Source organism: Myxine glutinosa, chromosome 3 (assembly GCF_964187855.1).
Source record: "Myxine glutinosa chromosome 3, kmMyxGlut1.1, whole genome shotgun sequence".
Classification (NCBI taxonomy): domain Eukaryota; kingdom Metazoa; phylum Chordata; class Myxini; order Myxiniformes; family Myxinidae; genus Myxine; species Myxine glutinosa.
In genome coordinates, this window is record NC_136263.1 from 146,461,772 (window position 1) to 146,478,060 (window position 16,289).

General features: G+C 42.8%; 1 protein-coding gene across 1 annotated transcript in view; it reads left to right on the top strand.

Moving 5' to 3' along the window:
- Positions 1 to 15,661, top strand: part of LOC137423142 (uncharacterized) — a 72,770-nt gene extending 57,109 nt beyond the window's left edge. The window contains exon 2 of the mRNA XM_068109976.2: positions 11,850 to 15,661. Coding sequence (XP_067966077.2) covers positions 12,105 to 13,373 — 1,269 coding nt within the window. The 5' untranslated portion in view covers positions 11,850 to 12,104 and the 3' untranslated portion in view covers positions 13,374 to 15,661. The remainder of the gene's footprint in view (positions 1 to 11,849) is intronic.
- Positions 15,662 to 16,289: the final 628 nt, after the last annotated feature.

Here is a 16,289-nt window from a genome sequence, read left to right on the forward strand (position 1 = left end):
TGGAACGAAGCTGAGAGTGGGCAAGGTAGCACTTGCGTTGAATCGGACTCTCTTCAATTTGAATTAATCCAGCATTGCGTCTTTGTACTGCCCCCCGCCATGCAGTTTTTTGAAGTGTTCCCGTAGTTTTGCTGGTGCTAGGCTGGAGTTGCTCAACTTGACATTGCAAGGCATGCATTGAGGACGCTGACTTCCGTCCCATTCCGTTAAACACGTGAACCCGTACCGCACGTAATCTTCCGACCACTTCCTTTTTTTGCTCGACATACTGCAAAAAAAAAGAAAAAAAGTAACAAACTGATCTTAATTGAGTTCATGCAAATAATTATATGACAAAAATTAAAAAAGGAACATGCTTAAATATAATCAGTACCCCTCTGAAAACTGAGAAATTTTAACGAAAAAAACATAACTTATAGTTACGATGACGGGATTTATTATCTACTCAACTCTATGTCACCTCAAATCCCATTATAATATTGCATAGAAAACTGCGAATTGTTAGTTTTGAATTGCGACCAAAGGAGTTATATCACCTCCACCTAATTTTCTGAGTAATTCAATCATATTTTATAATCACCATCCACTTTTGACTTTAATATAAGTCTGAACCCGCCCTGCATGTCCACAAACATTTCCAACTTACTTTTCAATTAATCAGTAACTCCAAAGTAAGGCGCGACCAATGACGCACGGCACATGGCAAGCTAATCAAGGCTATTCACTGGAATTTCCGAACACCTGTAAACTCCAAAATCCAGTAAGTAAGTGAGAAAGTAAGCACCATCAACAGAATAATTAGCAAGTTGCTCATTGATTCAACTTACTACAGTCAGTGTGAAACAACTTCTCTTAAACACCGACCAGACAAACCATGATTGGGATGGGAATACAATTACAAATAACATTTCTATTCGTTCGTAACATACATAGCAAAATAATAATAATATTAATAATAAGCGTAATTACACATAGATTCAAAATTGATACAAAACTAAAAAAAACAAAAAACCAATTGCAATGCGTTTCGGAGGACTTCCGCCGAACCCCTGAGACTGGCTCACTGAATCCCTGGGGTTCGGTCGAACCCAGGTTAAGAACCACAGCTGTGGGAGGTGAATTGATGTCACAATGCCAGAGTTGTAAAACGAAAAATCCATCGTCCAAACACTGCCGCCAATACTCCCTTGCTCTTCTACCTCAGAAACATGTGCATTCCATTTCTCGACCACCTCAGCCAGGAAATGGACACCCGATTCTGTGCTGAAAATCGGGAAGGTAGTGATCTGTTTCTGCTGATGCCATCTGCAATAATCGCCGATACCTGCGACATTCCAGCCCGACATCAGAAGCTGTTGCGTTGGAAAAACGACATGGAACATCCCGCAGGACTGATATATGAGCTTAGAGACTGGCAGATGTTTTGGAGAAGGAAGCCCAACAACACGCTTCCAAGCACATTCATGGATTGTTTCTGCACAGTAGATGGAGACAAATTTCCATCCATCAAAGTCCTACTCCATATGGGATGCACCTTCCCTGTAGGGTCCTGTGAGGCCGAACGCTCATTTTCTTGCCTGCGTCGTCTGAAGACCTACCTCAGATATTCCATGGGAGAAAGTCGGATATGGGAGAAAGTCGAATGGCATCTCTGGCCCTCATGAACATACACCATGACTTCACCATATCCCCACATGATGTGTGTGACATTTTCATTCTGAAACACAAGCGCCGTCTGTTCCAAAATAGCAAAATTTACGATTAATAAAATAATTCACATTCCGCTGTCCTATCTGATCTCTTTTGTGGGGAGAACCCCCTGCCTTGAGCTTCACAACCTTGGCCCATGGCGGTGCCGGGCTTTGCCAGCACACAGTCTGTCATCGCCATCATTTCACACTCTGGGAGTGCACAGGTCTTTTATAACTACGAGTGAGCCCGTTGGTCCAAATAGACCAAATTTTCATCGGCTTCCATGGCCTTGCAGCATACCTGCCTGCTATAGTGCTTGAGTTGGAATAAATGATTTGTAAAATATTATCATTGTTTTTGTGATTTATTTAGTAATGAGAATGGCATGCCATGGAAGGACCGATTAAGCTGCTCTATACACCTTAACATGGAGTGCATTTAGAAACATGGGAATTCTTCTGGATTCTTTGTAGTTAATTAGCCTAATTAACTCAGGAGATCATAACAATCATTTCGCGAGAACTACACAAATCAGAAATTCCATATCAGAAAGCTCCAGTAGAACTACACAAAAAACATGCCGAACGCATGCACACCACACACACACACACAGACACACACACCCACAGACAGACACACACACACCACAGACAGACACACACACACACACACACACACACCACAGACACACACACACCACAGACACACGCACACACCACAGACACACACGCACACACACACACACACACACACACACACACACACACACACACACAATTCATCAATTTATAGCAGAAGGAACAGCTGAACAAGTCGTTTCACCAGTTCCTCTATCTGACCATTAGTCATCGCGAATCTGTTGAACTGTTGGACCAGGGAAGAACACAAGGAACTGCAGAAACTGCCAAGAACGCACGAAATGCCGTTTCTGACGATCAATTTTCTAAAACTTCCTGGGGGAGGACCCCCAGACCCCCCATCAGCCATATAGTTTCATGCACCTCCCCCCCCCCCCCCCCCGTCTTGAAAATCCTGGATCCATCCCTGGAGTGGTACTATATCCTCCCGTGTCAACTCAAGGCAAGCCGGGGATCCAAACTGGAGGAGCTGCAGCGAGAGTTCGAATAAGCACGGCATTCAAGGTAGGCCCCACAATGGGCCCCCAGGCAGGCCCAGCAGTAGGCCCCAATGCAGAGGTATGGCAGAACAAAGTCAACCTTCAGGTAGGGAGGCGGCTGCAGGGGTTTGATCAAGCACAACCTTCAGGTGGAGAGATTGCAGAGGGGTGGTGTGGGGGGCGGGGTCGGGAGGGGGGGGGGGGAGGAAGAAGGCGCATCAGAAAGGAAAGAAAGGTCACAGACCGTAACAAGACCGTAACGTACCAGACGGAAGCCAAATAGTTCAATCTTGGTTTCATCAGACCACAGAATCTTGGTTCTCACAGTCTGAGAGTCCTTTCGGTGCTATTTTGCAAACTCCAAGCGGGCTTTCATACGTCTTTCACTGAGGAGAAGCTTCCGTCTGGCCACTCTGCCATAAAGCTCAGATCGGTGGAGTGTTGTAGTGATGGTTGTCCTTCTGGAAGTTTCTCCCATCTCCACACAGGATCTCTGGACCTCAGCCAGAGTGACCATCGGGTTCTTGGTCACCTCTCTTACCAAGGCCCTTCTCCCCCGTTTGCTCATTTGGCCGGGTGGCCAGCTCTAGGAAGAGTCCTGATTGTTCCAAACTTCTTCCATTTAAGAATTATGGAGGCCACTGTGCTCTTCTGAACCTTCAATGCAGCAGAAATTTTTTTGTAGGCTTCCCCAAATCTGTGCCTCGACACAATCCTGTCTCTGAGCTCTGCAGGCAGTTCCTTCGACCTCATGGTTTGGTTTTTGCTCTGATATGCATTGTCAGCTGTTAGACCTTATATAGACAGGTGTGTGCCTTTCCAAATCATGTCCAATCAATTGAATTTACCACAGGTGGACTCCAATCAAGGTGTAGAAACATCTCAAAGATGATCAAGAGAAATGGGAGGCACCTGAGCTAAATTTCAAGTGTCATAGCAAAGGGTATGAATACTTATGTAAATGTGATATTTCAGTTTTTTCTTTTTAATAAATTTGCAAAACTTTCGAAAATCCTGTTTTCTCTTTGTCATTGTGGGGTATTGAGTGTAGATTGATGAGGTAAAAAAATGAATTTAAACGATTTCAGCATAAAGCTGCAACATAACAAAATGTGAAAAAAGTGAAGGGGTCTGAATACTTTCTGAATGCACTGTATATATACGTACATATACATATATATACATATACATATATGTGTATGTCCACATTCTCCCTCCCCCTAGATGTCATGACTGCTAGATCTTCAACCACCCAAACTATTTTATACTGATCAACAGAGCCATTCTCACCCTTCTCCATAAAGTTTGCCAAAATAAATGCTCATAACTGAAATCCTTGGGAAAACAGCATGAATCGATCAATTTGCCTTTGCTAATAGGGCTCAAATCCCGTGGCAGTAACTTCGTCTGTTGGTGGCTTGGCCTGAATTATTGGCATGATAGCATCTCAGATGGAGTGTATACCCCTGAGGCAGGTTACAGCCTGTTTAACTCAGAGGACGTTATTTTGATTCCATAGAGCTAGTGCTTTTTTTATTAATCAGAGTCGCTCCCAAATGTCCAGTGCTACGTCATGGTTAGGAGAGAATTCTCCATAGGCCATTATCATGGAGCACCAACCCTAAAAGGGGCAGTGTGCAGTGGTCAAACGCATTTCCACAAGTTCACATCAATACCTTGAAGTTTCCTTTTGTTTCCACTTTCTCCACCCCGTGCATGCGTGTTTTGCGTCCTGTTTATAGCTCACCTGGAACGGAGTTCAGGGGAGCTTATGCGATAGCGCGTTGTCCATCCATCAGTCAGTCCGTCAGTCCGTAAACACTTGAAACTTCTTCTCCGAAACCGCTGAAGGGATTGCGACCAAATTTGTCACAAATGATATTTGTTGTGTTGTGACTAAAGTTTGTTCACGGCATTAAAAAATCGGGGTCTAAGGGGTCAAAGGTCAAAGGTTTACCGGGGTCAAAGTGGATCCAGGTTTGACCCCAAAATAGGTATTTGCTTTCTTCTCAGAAACTACACACGCAATTTCGATCAAACTTCACCACAACCTTAATCACCCATGATGTACCAATGTTTGTTCAATGCATTAGAAAAATTGGGGTCTTAGGAGGTATATGGGGTTGGGGGAGGGGTTGCCCCCAAAATAGGTATTTTGTTATTTATTTGTTTAAAGTCTTATGATTATGTGAGTCTTATTATGTCTTATGACAACACTGTCTTCTAGCAACGATTGAAATTGCTTTAAAATATCCTTAGTCGGTGCAGTATACCGTTTATTCTGCCAGATGAGCGCTAGGGGTATTGCCCCTGTGTGTGTCTGTTATATCCTGATCCGTTCAGCGTATTAGCTCTACCACGAGCCTCGATTATGTATACAACAAAAAAACACCAGTCCTACAAAATGCTGATTTTGCCTTAAAGACACAATTGTTTCCATGAAACTTGTGACAATTAAGGCATAAGTAATCCCAGACTTAAAGCCATTAGCGGAGAATTTAATGAGACAAATAGAACAGATGCTTGTGGATGTAAACATTAAACTTTTGGGAAATGCCCCTAAAGTTATAGGGGAATTCCCCCGAGGCCCCTAAAGCAAGTTCTGGGATGGTTCTCCTGTACATGTGTGCAAGCCTATCCTGACACGTCCAAACTCATTTAAAAACATGCTAATTAGCACCCCTCATGTACAGCAATAGGTTGTATTGTATGCAGGAAGAATGTACATTTTATTACGAGGATGACTTGCACTTTGTTATTCTACTCTTTAATAAACTCACAGTTTAATCCTTAAATCTTTTATCGTCTGAGTGTAAGTGTGCATCCATTATTTTGTGCCATAACCTCATGTTTACAAAACAAATGTTGAGCATATGAGTATGTTTTTATATTGTTAGTCAACTCTAACATAAATAGGGCAGTGGTCTTTTAATAAAACTTAAAATTTTTATGTTACAAGTAGAAAATATAATTCAACGCTATTGCATCGATGGATATGCCTCCACTCCACCCACGTTAGATGTCAACCCACGGTTACGATTGATTTCAAATAAAGGTCCCAAGAAAAATTTAAGGTCACATGAGGGAGAGCCCATGGAAAAAAGAGAGATAAGTAGAGGAGACAACATTGGATTCTTCCAACTCGAGTTATAGTCTGCAAAATGATTTTGACCTTTGACATGTTGAACCAAAAATCCAATCAGTTCATCTTTTTATTGCAATACATACTTCTGCCAGGTTTGGTTGAAATCCCTTAAGTGGTTCACAAGTTATCATAACATAAATCTGATAACAGGCCTTCAGCTGTGGAGGCTTAAAAAGAATGTCATGACTGCTTTTTAAAACTAAATGGTATTCATAGAATACTTACCCTGCGCAATCAACTTGGTGTGAGCCAACTCTTCGGTTTTTGAACGTTTATGTTTTTTTGATCCAATATGGCTGCCAGACCACGTGAGCGATGGCATCATATATTTATATTCTCTAATATAATTGTTGCATAGATCATGCTCAATAAATTTCAAACTGATCAGACTAAGAGTTGTCCCTGTCGAATTATGACGTCATAATTATGGCACCAATGACATAATCGTTAACAACACCTATTCCCCACATGGAGTTATTTACAATGAGCCATGTATCAATTTTTTCCATAGAGTGGTTTTGGAGATATAGAGGTGCAACGTTTTTCGATTTTTCCAAGATGACGCCTGTAACACATGACCTATGACATCATGATTATCATTAAAAAATTCCAAAGGAGGAGGCGCTCCTATGGTGAAAATTTAGTGTCCGTCAGACCAACAGTTGCTGAAATGTTTTTTAATAATGATTGGATGGATAAGTGCTGTGTTTGTCGAATTATGATGTAATAACGAAGGCAACGATGACATCATAATTAACAAATCTTATTCCCCATGGGGAGTAGTTGACAATGAGCCAGGTCTCAATTTTTTCCATGTAGTGGTTTCAGAGATATAGAGGTGTGAATTTTTTCCATGATGGCGCCTGTACCACATGACCTATGACGTCATAATAATCATTAAAATATTGTTCAGGAGGAAGCCCGCCTATGGAGAAAATTTCGTGTCAATCGGACCAAGAATTGCAGAGAAAAAAAATGCATACTGATTGAATCAAGCGTTGTACTTGTCGAATTATGACGTCATAATTAAGGTGCCAATGACATCATCATTAACATATCTTATTCCCCAAGCGGAGTACTTGACAATGAGCCATGTTTCAAATTTTTTCCATGGAGTGCTTTTGGAGATATAGAGGTGCAACTTTTTTTTCGATTTTTCCAAGATGGCGCCTTTACCACATGACCTATGACATCATAATTATCATTTTAACAATTCCACAGGAGGAGCCGCTCATATTCTGAAAATTTCGTGCCAATCGGACTAACAGTTGCAGAGGAATATTTTTTTCATACTGATCAGATCAAGCGTTGTACTTGTCGAATCATGATGTCATAATGAAGGCACCGATGACATCATCATCAACATATCTTATTCCCCATAGGGAGTACTTGACAATAAGCCATGTTTCCTGTTGAGCGGTTTGGGAGATATAGAGGTGTAACCTTTTTCCAAGATGGCGTCGTACCACATGACCTATGACATCATAATTATGAATATAAAATTTATACAGGCAGATGCGTTCCTATGGCAAAATTTCGTGTCAATCGGACCAACGGTTGCTGAGAAAATGAATTTTAAAAATGCAGACACTGCACACGTACGCATACGGCACACATACGCAACCCGAATGCTTAACCCTGCTCTTCACTTCACGAGCGTAGGGTAATAAAACAAATGTACAACTGCAATGTTTTACAACCTATAAAGTACCTTTCCGTCATCTGCAGAGGATTTAATAACCAACAACACTCAGTGAACTTTTGGGCAACATCACTGAGCTACAAAACTGACCGACTCAAAATAGCCTGATTGTAATTCTTATTATTATTCATATTATTATTCTTCTTTACAGGCAGCCTAACACAAAATGGTTTATGCTCAGGACTTGGCTTAAACACAAATCGACTGATAGTCATCCCAACTGAGTAGCGACTGTGTGGAATGATACGTCTTCCACGTTTTAATGATGGATTTCACCGTACTCAAAGGGAAAATGAGTGACTTTGAAATCTTCTTATAACCCTCTCCTGAACAATGCTTCTCCACCACCTTATGTCTGACTTATTAGGAAAGCTCCTTGGTCTTCATGTTTGCCTTGTTGGTTGACCAAGTGAAATTTATAGCCGACATCTGCACCTTAAAACTCCTTAGATAAATGGTGGAGATTAATTTTTAGGTTAAACCACAGATTACATTCAGGTGAAACCTATAAAAATTATTTTGTAAACTTTTAAACAAAGAATTTGCTCCTGAAGTGATTTAAGATTAATTAGGCAAAGGGTTTGAATACTTATGCAACTGAGAATCATCTGATTTTCTCTGTTATTCTAACTTACTAGCGTGACTCGCTCACTCGCTCACCACATGTTGTTTTAGAGGGATAGGCATCTTTGATCATTTCGGTGACTTTTGGGTCTTCAGGGTCTTTTGGGTATTCATGATGTTTTGGGTCTTCAGGGTCTTTTGGATCCTCTGGGCCTTTAAGATTATTTTACGTCTTTGGGGTGGTTTGGGTCTTTGGGGTCTTCAGGGGCTTTTGGTTCCTCTGTCTTTAAGGGTCTTTGGGGTATTTTGGTTATTTGGGGTATTTACAGGTCTTTTGGGTCTAAAGGGTCTTTAAGCAACTTTGGGGTCTTCAGGGTGTTTTGGGTATTTGCGGTGTTTTGGGTCTTCAGGGTCTTTCCAGTCTTCGGGGCCATTTGGGTGTTTGGATCTTCGAGGTCTTTGGGATCTTCAAGGTCTTTTGGGTCTTCAGGGGCTTTTGGGTCTTAAGGGTGTTTTGGGTCTTCGGGGTGTTTTGGGTCTTCGGGGTCTTTAAGGGTCTTTGTGGTCTTCAGGGTGTTTTGGGTCTTCAGGTTGTTTTTGGTCTTCTGGGTCTTCGGGGTGTTTTGGATATTCCGGGTCTTTTGGGTCTTTGGGGTATTTTGGGTCTTCGGAGTGTTTTGGGTCTTCGGGGGTGTTTTGGGTCTTCGTGGTGTTTTGGGTCTTCGGGGGTGTTTTGGGTGTTTTGTGTCTTCAGGGTCTTTGGGGTATTTTGGGTCTTCAGGGTATTTTGGGTCTTTAAGGGTATTTTGGGTCTTCAGGGGTCTTAAGGGTCTTGGGGGACTTAAAGGGTCGTCAAAGGTCTGAGGTGTCTCAGTAGTCCAAACGTAATTAAGAGTTCATGGACTGTGTTTTGGATGTTAATTTTATTTTAAGAAGAAGACATTTTGGTCGCTTATAAACAAACATAACCATATACGTTTGCTCTATTAAAATAAGATTCACATTTTATCAGCAATTTTTAGCTTCATCACTTTGGAGTAGTTTGTGAAGACTATATATTACGTTTGATTTGGAATCATCATGAAATAAGCTCAAGTGGCATCAAAATGCAAAAACTTTGGGGGGTGAATACTTTTGCAGGCCACTGCAGTAGAGTTGGCACATATGACATTAAAGGGAACATTGTAATTTACAGGGGAATAGAAGATATGCAATGAAAGGTAAAACAAATAACCGAAAACCTTTGGTTTGGCCTTTCGGTGTTCCCATGATGCTCGAATTTGAAATGGCTCTTATATGGCTCATGATGCTAGGATTGCAGGTCCAAATCACATAAATCTTTCAGACAAGCTCATCTATTTTCCTCAAACACTGTAAAAAAAAAAACTCCAACAATACCAATTATACTTTCGACACAAGAGAGTGCAGACACCAATTGTAATGAGTCGTGCATTTTGACATGAAATAGATCAAAATGTAAAATCTCACTTGGCAATCAGTATGACATGATACCTTTGTTATATGATCATGAGATCAGGCCCGTCTCTCTGGACAAATCTCGAGTATTTGGTACAGGCAGGCATCCCACCTTCCTCTCCAAACTCTCTGCCTGTGGCATCCAAGGCCAACTCCTCACATGGCTTACTGACTTCCTCCACTCTCGTAGCCAACGTGTGGCACTCATTCTTTTTATCTCCTCTCCCTGTCAAGGCTGGAGTGTCCCTAGGCAGTGTTCTGGGCCCAGTCCTAATCCTAATCGCCATCAATGATCTCCCTGACTCTCTGGAAAATCCCTTTATCTATTTGCTGATGACTCCACCCTCTGCTGTAACATGCCCCGTCCTTCACATAGGCAGACAGCCACCTCTTCCCCTTCTGCAGGCTTTCATAGAATTACAAGATGGTCACACACTTGGAATATGTCTTTCAATCTTGAGACATCTCACTTTGGCACTCACAAAGGGCCATCAGGCGAACCCTCCCAACTACTATCTTAACAATCCTCTTGAAGAAGTTTATTCACTCGAATATATTTGGGTCTCACCATCAGCCATAACCTTTGTTGGCCAAGCCACAATTCTACGCTGGTCTGCAACGTCATGCAAAGTCCTTCCTTGGCACACCTGAACTCTTTATCCACATACAATGGGCTCATCCACAGCTTACTGGAGTACTGATCTCCGCTATGGCCTGACGCCCCTGCCTCACACCTTGCTGAGCTTGGCGCCATGGAAACCAAGGACTTCAAAATCATTGGAATCTCCCGCGATGAAGCTGAGTGTCTGGGCCTATCACTTTCACATCGCAGACAGGCCGGTGATATTTCTGTCTCCTCCTGCCACTTTTCTGGTCTTGCACCTTCCACCATTTCCGTGTTCTAAATCTGAGGTTTCTGCAATGTACACACAATCTGCCAGTAACCCCCCTTCTGATGAAACCCCCAAAATCCAGAATCAAGGCTCCACCTATACCGATCCGTTTCCCCCAGCTCTTCAGGACAGTTGTTCAACATCATCTCAGGTCATCCTCAACCTACAACCATGATGTTTTCTTCCCCCGTTAACTCTCTACAATCCCACCTCTTTCCAAGTTTCCAGTTTTTCCTTCCACTTCTGTGATTGAGAGTTTGCATCTGTATCCATCTTGTTCAACCCCTGTGTCCTACCCGTTCTCTCATTCTTCTTCGCGTCCCTTATTTCTCCAAGTCTCCCTCCATTCTGTCCCTCCACCCTGCTGTTGGTGTGCCCCCTCCCCTACTTCTCCTACTGTTCCTTGTGTTCTGTTACATCCTCCTTATCTGTTCTGTGGTCTAACTCTTCCACGAGCCTCAACACCATATCCCCATCCCCCCGCCCCCCAAAAAATCATCTCGGTAAACATGATTCAGTCCTTAAGGGTTGAGACTCCTGTCAGATTATGGAGTGCGAGCATCAGAGAAAAGCACAATAGCGTGGGTGAAATGTCTAATGGGAACAGCAGCTGTGGAGAAGGAAAGTACAACCTCAACCTGTTTCTGTTGTGGAATTCAATGCACAGATAATTAAGTAGATCAACAACTGCCAATGAGCAAAGAATAATGTATTACATATGTGTATTACATACATCATGTGAGGTGGGGGAAGGGGTAATTGAGTAAAAGAAAATTGAGAAATATTAAGGGAATTGAGAATGAAGGAGTACATGGGTATTGGGTATACAAAAAGAGGACGAAAATGAGAAGATGAGGGTTGAGGGGTTGAGGTGGGGGGAAGGGGGTTGCTGGTAGATGAAAAGTTGGGACAGAGGAGGATGGAAACTGTATAAGGAAGGAGGAATATGGGTCATAATTTCGCAGTATTTGCATACGTAATAGATTGATGGTCTGAAAGTGTTGAAAAAATTAGGATTAGTCAATTATGAATATAAACAGCAGCCTCCTATTACAAATAAATCGTGACATGGTTTGCAGGCTCAGAACATCTGTACTTATACAGAAGTAATTTACACTGCTGGAGTTGCCAACCAAGATAGAAAATTGCCATAGCCACAGGATTATCAGCTTTGGGAAAGGAGGGAATAATGTATTAGGATTTGCACTAAAAAAATAAGTAGAATGCACTTACATTCCTCTTTTACCCTGTTGCGTGCAGGAAGTGGGTGCTGGTACCAAGAGCCCCGATTTTCCAACGCCTTTGGAACACGAAGAATAAAGGAAGCACGAAAAACGGATGTTCCAACATCCAAGAAGAGTTCCAAATGTGCTTGAAAGCAGCTGTGCCCTACAGAGAAAAGGCTGGCTTTGGGAAACCTGTGGTGCACTGAGACAATTCCATTTGGTACTACACTGCTGGGTACAAAAAGGAGGGTATTCGTGGTTGCAATTTTGTCGGTAGTTTTACTGGGAAATGCTCAATGTTCCTGGGCTGGAGGGGCGGAAACAGAGCCTCCCTCTACCCCTCAGTTCGCAGACATTACCTTCAAACTTTTCCAGCAGCAACCTTAACAAGATACCAAAGAACTGGCACTGGCAGGCCACGCGGTCAGAGGGTCGACCAAGTGCCCGTGAACGACTCGATGCTGATAGACCCAAATATATTCGAAGCCAGGCTGTTGTCAATGCAGACCCTAATCCCACTGGGTCTTGTTCCACAACCGCTTCCGGTCACCATAAAAACGAGAGCTCCCACGATTCTCAAAACAACAATGTTGAGAGTTATGATGGAGATTCTGGGAGCCTTGATGTTCACAATGATTTGAAGCACAATCTAAGGAGCTCTCTTCATTACAGGGTAGCCACTCGAAAAAGTTCCCGGCGAGGCCAGTTTAGGCCCGACTCGCTGATCATACATCGACGAAGGCAAGAGGAGACAACTAACCAGGACAAATATGATGACGATGAGCAATGCCCAGAGCTCGAAATTATTGAGCGAGGATCTTCCTCAAACTTCTTCCGCCGACTTGGTTCCAGTATGAAAGAGCGAATGCACATCAATACAGACACAGATGACCATGTTGATAACAGGTCAAAATTAAAGCAAGAATCAGCTCTGAAAATGGCACCAGACACACCGACAACCGCTGATGAAACTCCATCAAGCAAATCGGCTTGTCCTGCTAACAAAATGAAAAAGACGCCATCAAGACAAAGGCAAGAAACCCTCAAGGACAATGAAGATTCCACATCACCGTCAGCATTCAAAATAAAAGCAGCCACTCTGCCACCTCTTTCTCCTCGATGCACTTCATCACTATCAGAAATTCCCGAACTTGAACGATCACCTCGTAGTCTCCACCTTCCACGAACACTGCCCACTGTGCAAGAGGATGGAAGTCCGAAACGACGCCTACCCCGTTACTCTCGGTCAGACATAACATCGCGCATTTCCCGCAGTGCTGCAGAAATCGAGCGCTTTTTCAACCTGCGTGGATTGGATCAAGAAGCGCAGGAGGCTTTTAGCTCAACAGAGTGTACCCGGGACAGTTCAGAACTGGGTTCCGTCAGATTACGGAGTGCGAGCATCAGAGAAAAGCACAGCAGTGTCGGTGAAATGTCTGATGGCAACAGTAGCGGGGGAGAAGGAAAGTCACAACCTCAAACCGTCTCTGTTGTGGAGCGCAATGCACGGATCATCAAGTGGATCTACAACTGCCGAGAAAAGAATAAGAAAAAATAACGATAAAGAATTGGCTATGACATGCAAATGGTCTTTTTACTCAATAATTTATGTACAGTTATAAAAAGTACTGCATTGTCATATCCATGTAAATTTTTAGTATGCATCTATTTTACCTTGTCATTGATTACCTGTGCCACCGAAGGTGGATGGAGGTTATGTTTTCACCCCTGTCTGTCTGTCTTTGAGTAGAATATCTCAAAAATTGTGGATTGATTCTGACGAAATTTGGTGGACAGGTATGGTGTGTGATAAGGACAAGTTGATTGGATTTTGATGAAGATCCGGATCTGGATAAGAGAATTTTAAGTGATTCTTCACCATTGAGAGATCAGGCCAAAAACGATATATATCATGATATCTCAAAAGGACGTGGATAGATTCAGATCAAACTTGGGGGACAGGTTGGGTGTTTGCCAATGAAGAATTGGTTCGATTTTGGTGTAGGTCCAAATCCGGATAGGAGAACATTTTTAAGTGATTACTCACCACTAATAGAGATGGGGCCACAAAAAAATATATATATAGCATGATATCTCAAAAAAAGTTATGGATGTGTTATGACAAAACTAGGTGGATGAGTTTGGTAGGTGACAAGAACAAGCCGATTAGATTTTGGTTCAGTTCCAGATGCTGATCCAGCCTATCAGTGGGATACAAAACATAAACTGTTAAGCCTGGTGGGGTTATGCTCTCTACCGAGTGCCGTTCTAATTTTATTTGCAATTTTTTTTTTTTTTTTTTGTATACTGAATCGAGGCTCGTGAAAGAGCTAACATTTACTTCACAAACAAATCGACCAGACAAACAAAATACACAAAAAGAGGGAGCGGAAGACAAGATGGGGAGAAAAGGGGAAGCACACAAACACAACATCCGAGAGCAGGGAGATGTGTGGAAGGGAGAGGGCCCGGGGGGAGGAGGCATGGGAAGGGGGGGGGGGAGGGAGAAGTATAAAGCACAAGGACACCAAGGACTTCCAGGACAGAAGTTGGTATTTCAAAAAGTGGAATTGGGGTGAAATTAGCGGGGGTAGAAAAGATCAAGGTTTTGGATGGGGGAAGATAAGAGATGGTGGTGAACAGCTGTTTTAAAGACTTGGAGGGTGGAGTGGGATTGAAGAGAGTGAGGGAGTTTGTTCCAGAGGCGGGAGAAAAGAGGAATGAAGGAGTGAAGGTGAGCAGAGAGTCTGGATTTTGGCAGTTTAACCAAAAGAGGGTTGCAGGCAGATCTTGTGCGACCTGTAGGAATATTTGCAGGACAGAGCCCAGAGAGAGCTGGGGGCGCAAGGTCAGAGAGGAGTCGGTAGAAGACGGAAAGACCACCAACCTGCCTGCGGTGAGTGAGTGAGAGGCCCTTGGAGTTAGCTTCATCGCGGGAGATTCCAATGATTCTGAATGCTTTGGTTTCAACAGCGCGAAGGCGAGCTAGGTGTGAGGCAGGAGCACCAGCCCAGAGGGGAGAGCAGTATTCCATTGAGCTGCGGATGAAAGCCTTGTATGTGGTGAGGAGCTCAGGTGTGCCAAGGAAGGACTTCGCACGATGGAGGATGCCCAGTCGGCGACTGGCTTTGGAGGCCAGATTTGAAATGTGGTTTTTCCAGGAAAGATCATGGCAGATAGTGAGACCCAAAAGCTTGAGTGACAGAACTTCTTGGAGAGGATTATTCAGAAAGTGGATGGGAGGGTTGTCCAGTCGGTCTTTTCGGAGAGACATCGTAAGAGTGTGAGATTTGTCAGGATTGAAAGACATGTTCCACTTGTTTGCCCAGTCTGTGATTTTGTCAAGGTCTGCAGAGAGTGAGGAGGCTGCAGACTGCCGATCTGAGGGATGAAAAACGGAGCGACAGAGAGTAGAGTCGTCAGCAAAGAGATAGAGAGGATTTTCAAGAGAGTCAGAGAGATCATTGATGAAGACCAGAAAAAGCACAGGGCCAATGTCCTATGCAATATTAATAAACCTTAATGTCCTATGCAAATTAATATTAATAAACCTTAAATGAGGAGTCCTATGCAATAATTTGATGGATGTACCATACTCTTTGCAGGTTGCCATCTAATTAGCCCTCCTTTACCTCTCCTCATATATTTAAAGGTGGCCATGTTTCTTTTCCTCTTCTTTCCTCCTCCTCTTCCTTCCATTCGTTCATCCTATTGTTGCATCCTTTTTCTTGTCCCACTGCTCCACTGTTTCCTCAAAGCATTTCCTTCTTATCCTCTGTTACCTCAGTCTTAAATGAGTCCAGACTTATTTGTATTAAAATATAAATACGTTTCAGTGATGTCTTACCTGTCATTTGTTTGGTGTGTCTCATTCAAATATTTGCAAAATTATGTATTTTACGCAATACAAGGAGCTTCATTGCAGGAGAAGGCCATAACACCCATTGAGCCTGCGGAATCCTGTCAACACTCATATACTCCTCGACCCCCACTGCTTCTAAATACATATTCAATTCCAGTTTAAATCCATCCACTGTCTCTGCTGCCCCTACTTTTCCGGAGAGATTTTATTTTGAGGTGAGTAATGCTGACTGCTTCTGGTGCATTTGCTTACATACATTAAAATCGTATGGCATTCCTTATGATTGCATCGCATTCTTAAACAGAATACCAAGACACAACTGACTCTACTTTATGTGTGTGTGTGTGTACTTGGACCTGCCCGAGAGGTGCACGATGTCCTCTTGCGGGCCCACAACCGTCACAATATTTTAAACATTTTAAAATGCTCCACTTGTAATATCACCTTATCAGGAATTCACCATGAGTTCTTTCTTCACCAAGATCTATTACACTTCTTCTTCTTCAGAAACATTATTTTGCTCCTTTGTTCTGTTGCTTCCTGATCTGTCATGTTCTATCTCTTCCATGAACATGACTATGCACAGCGACCTCAATAAGTATTGTAGTCAAA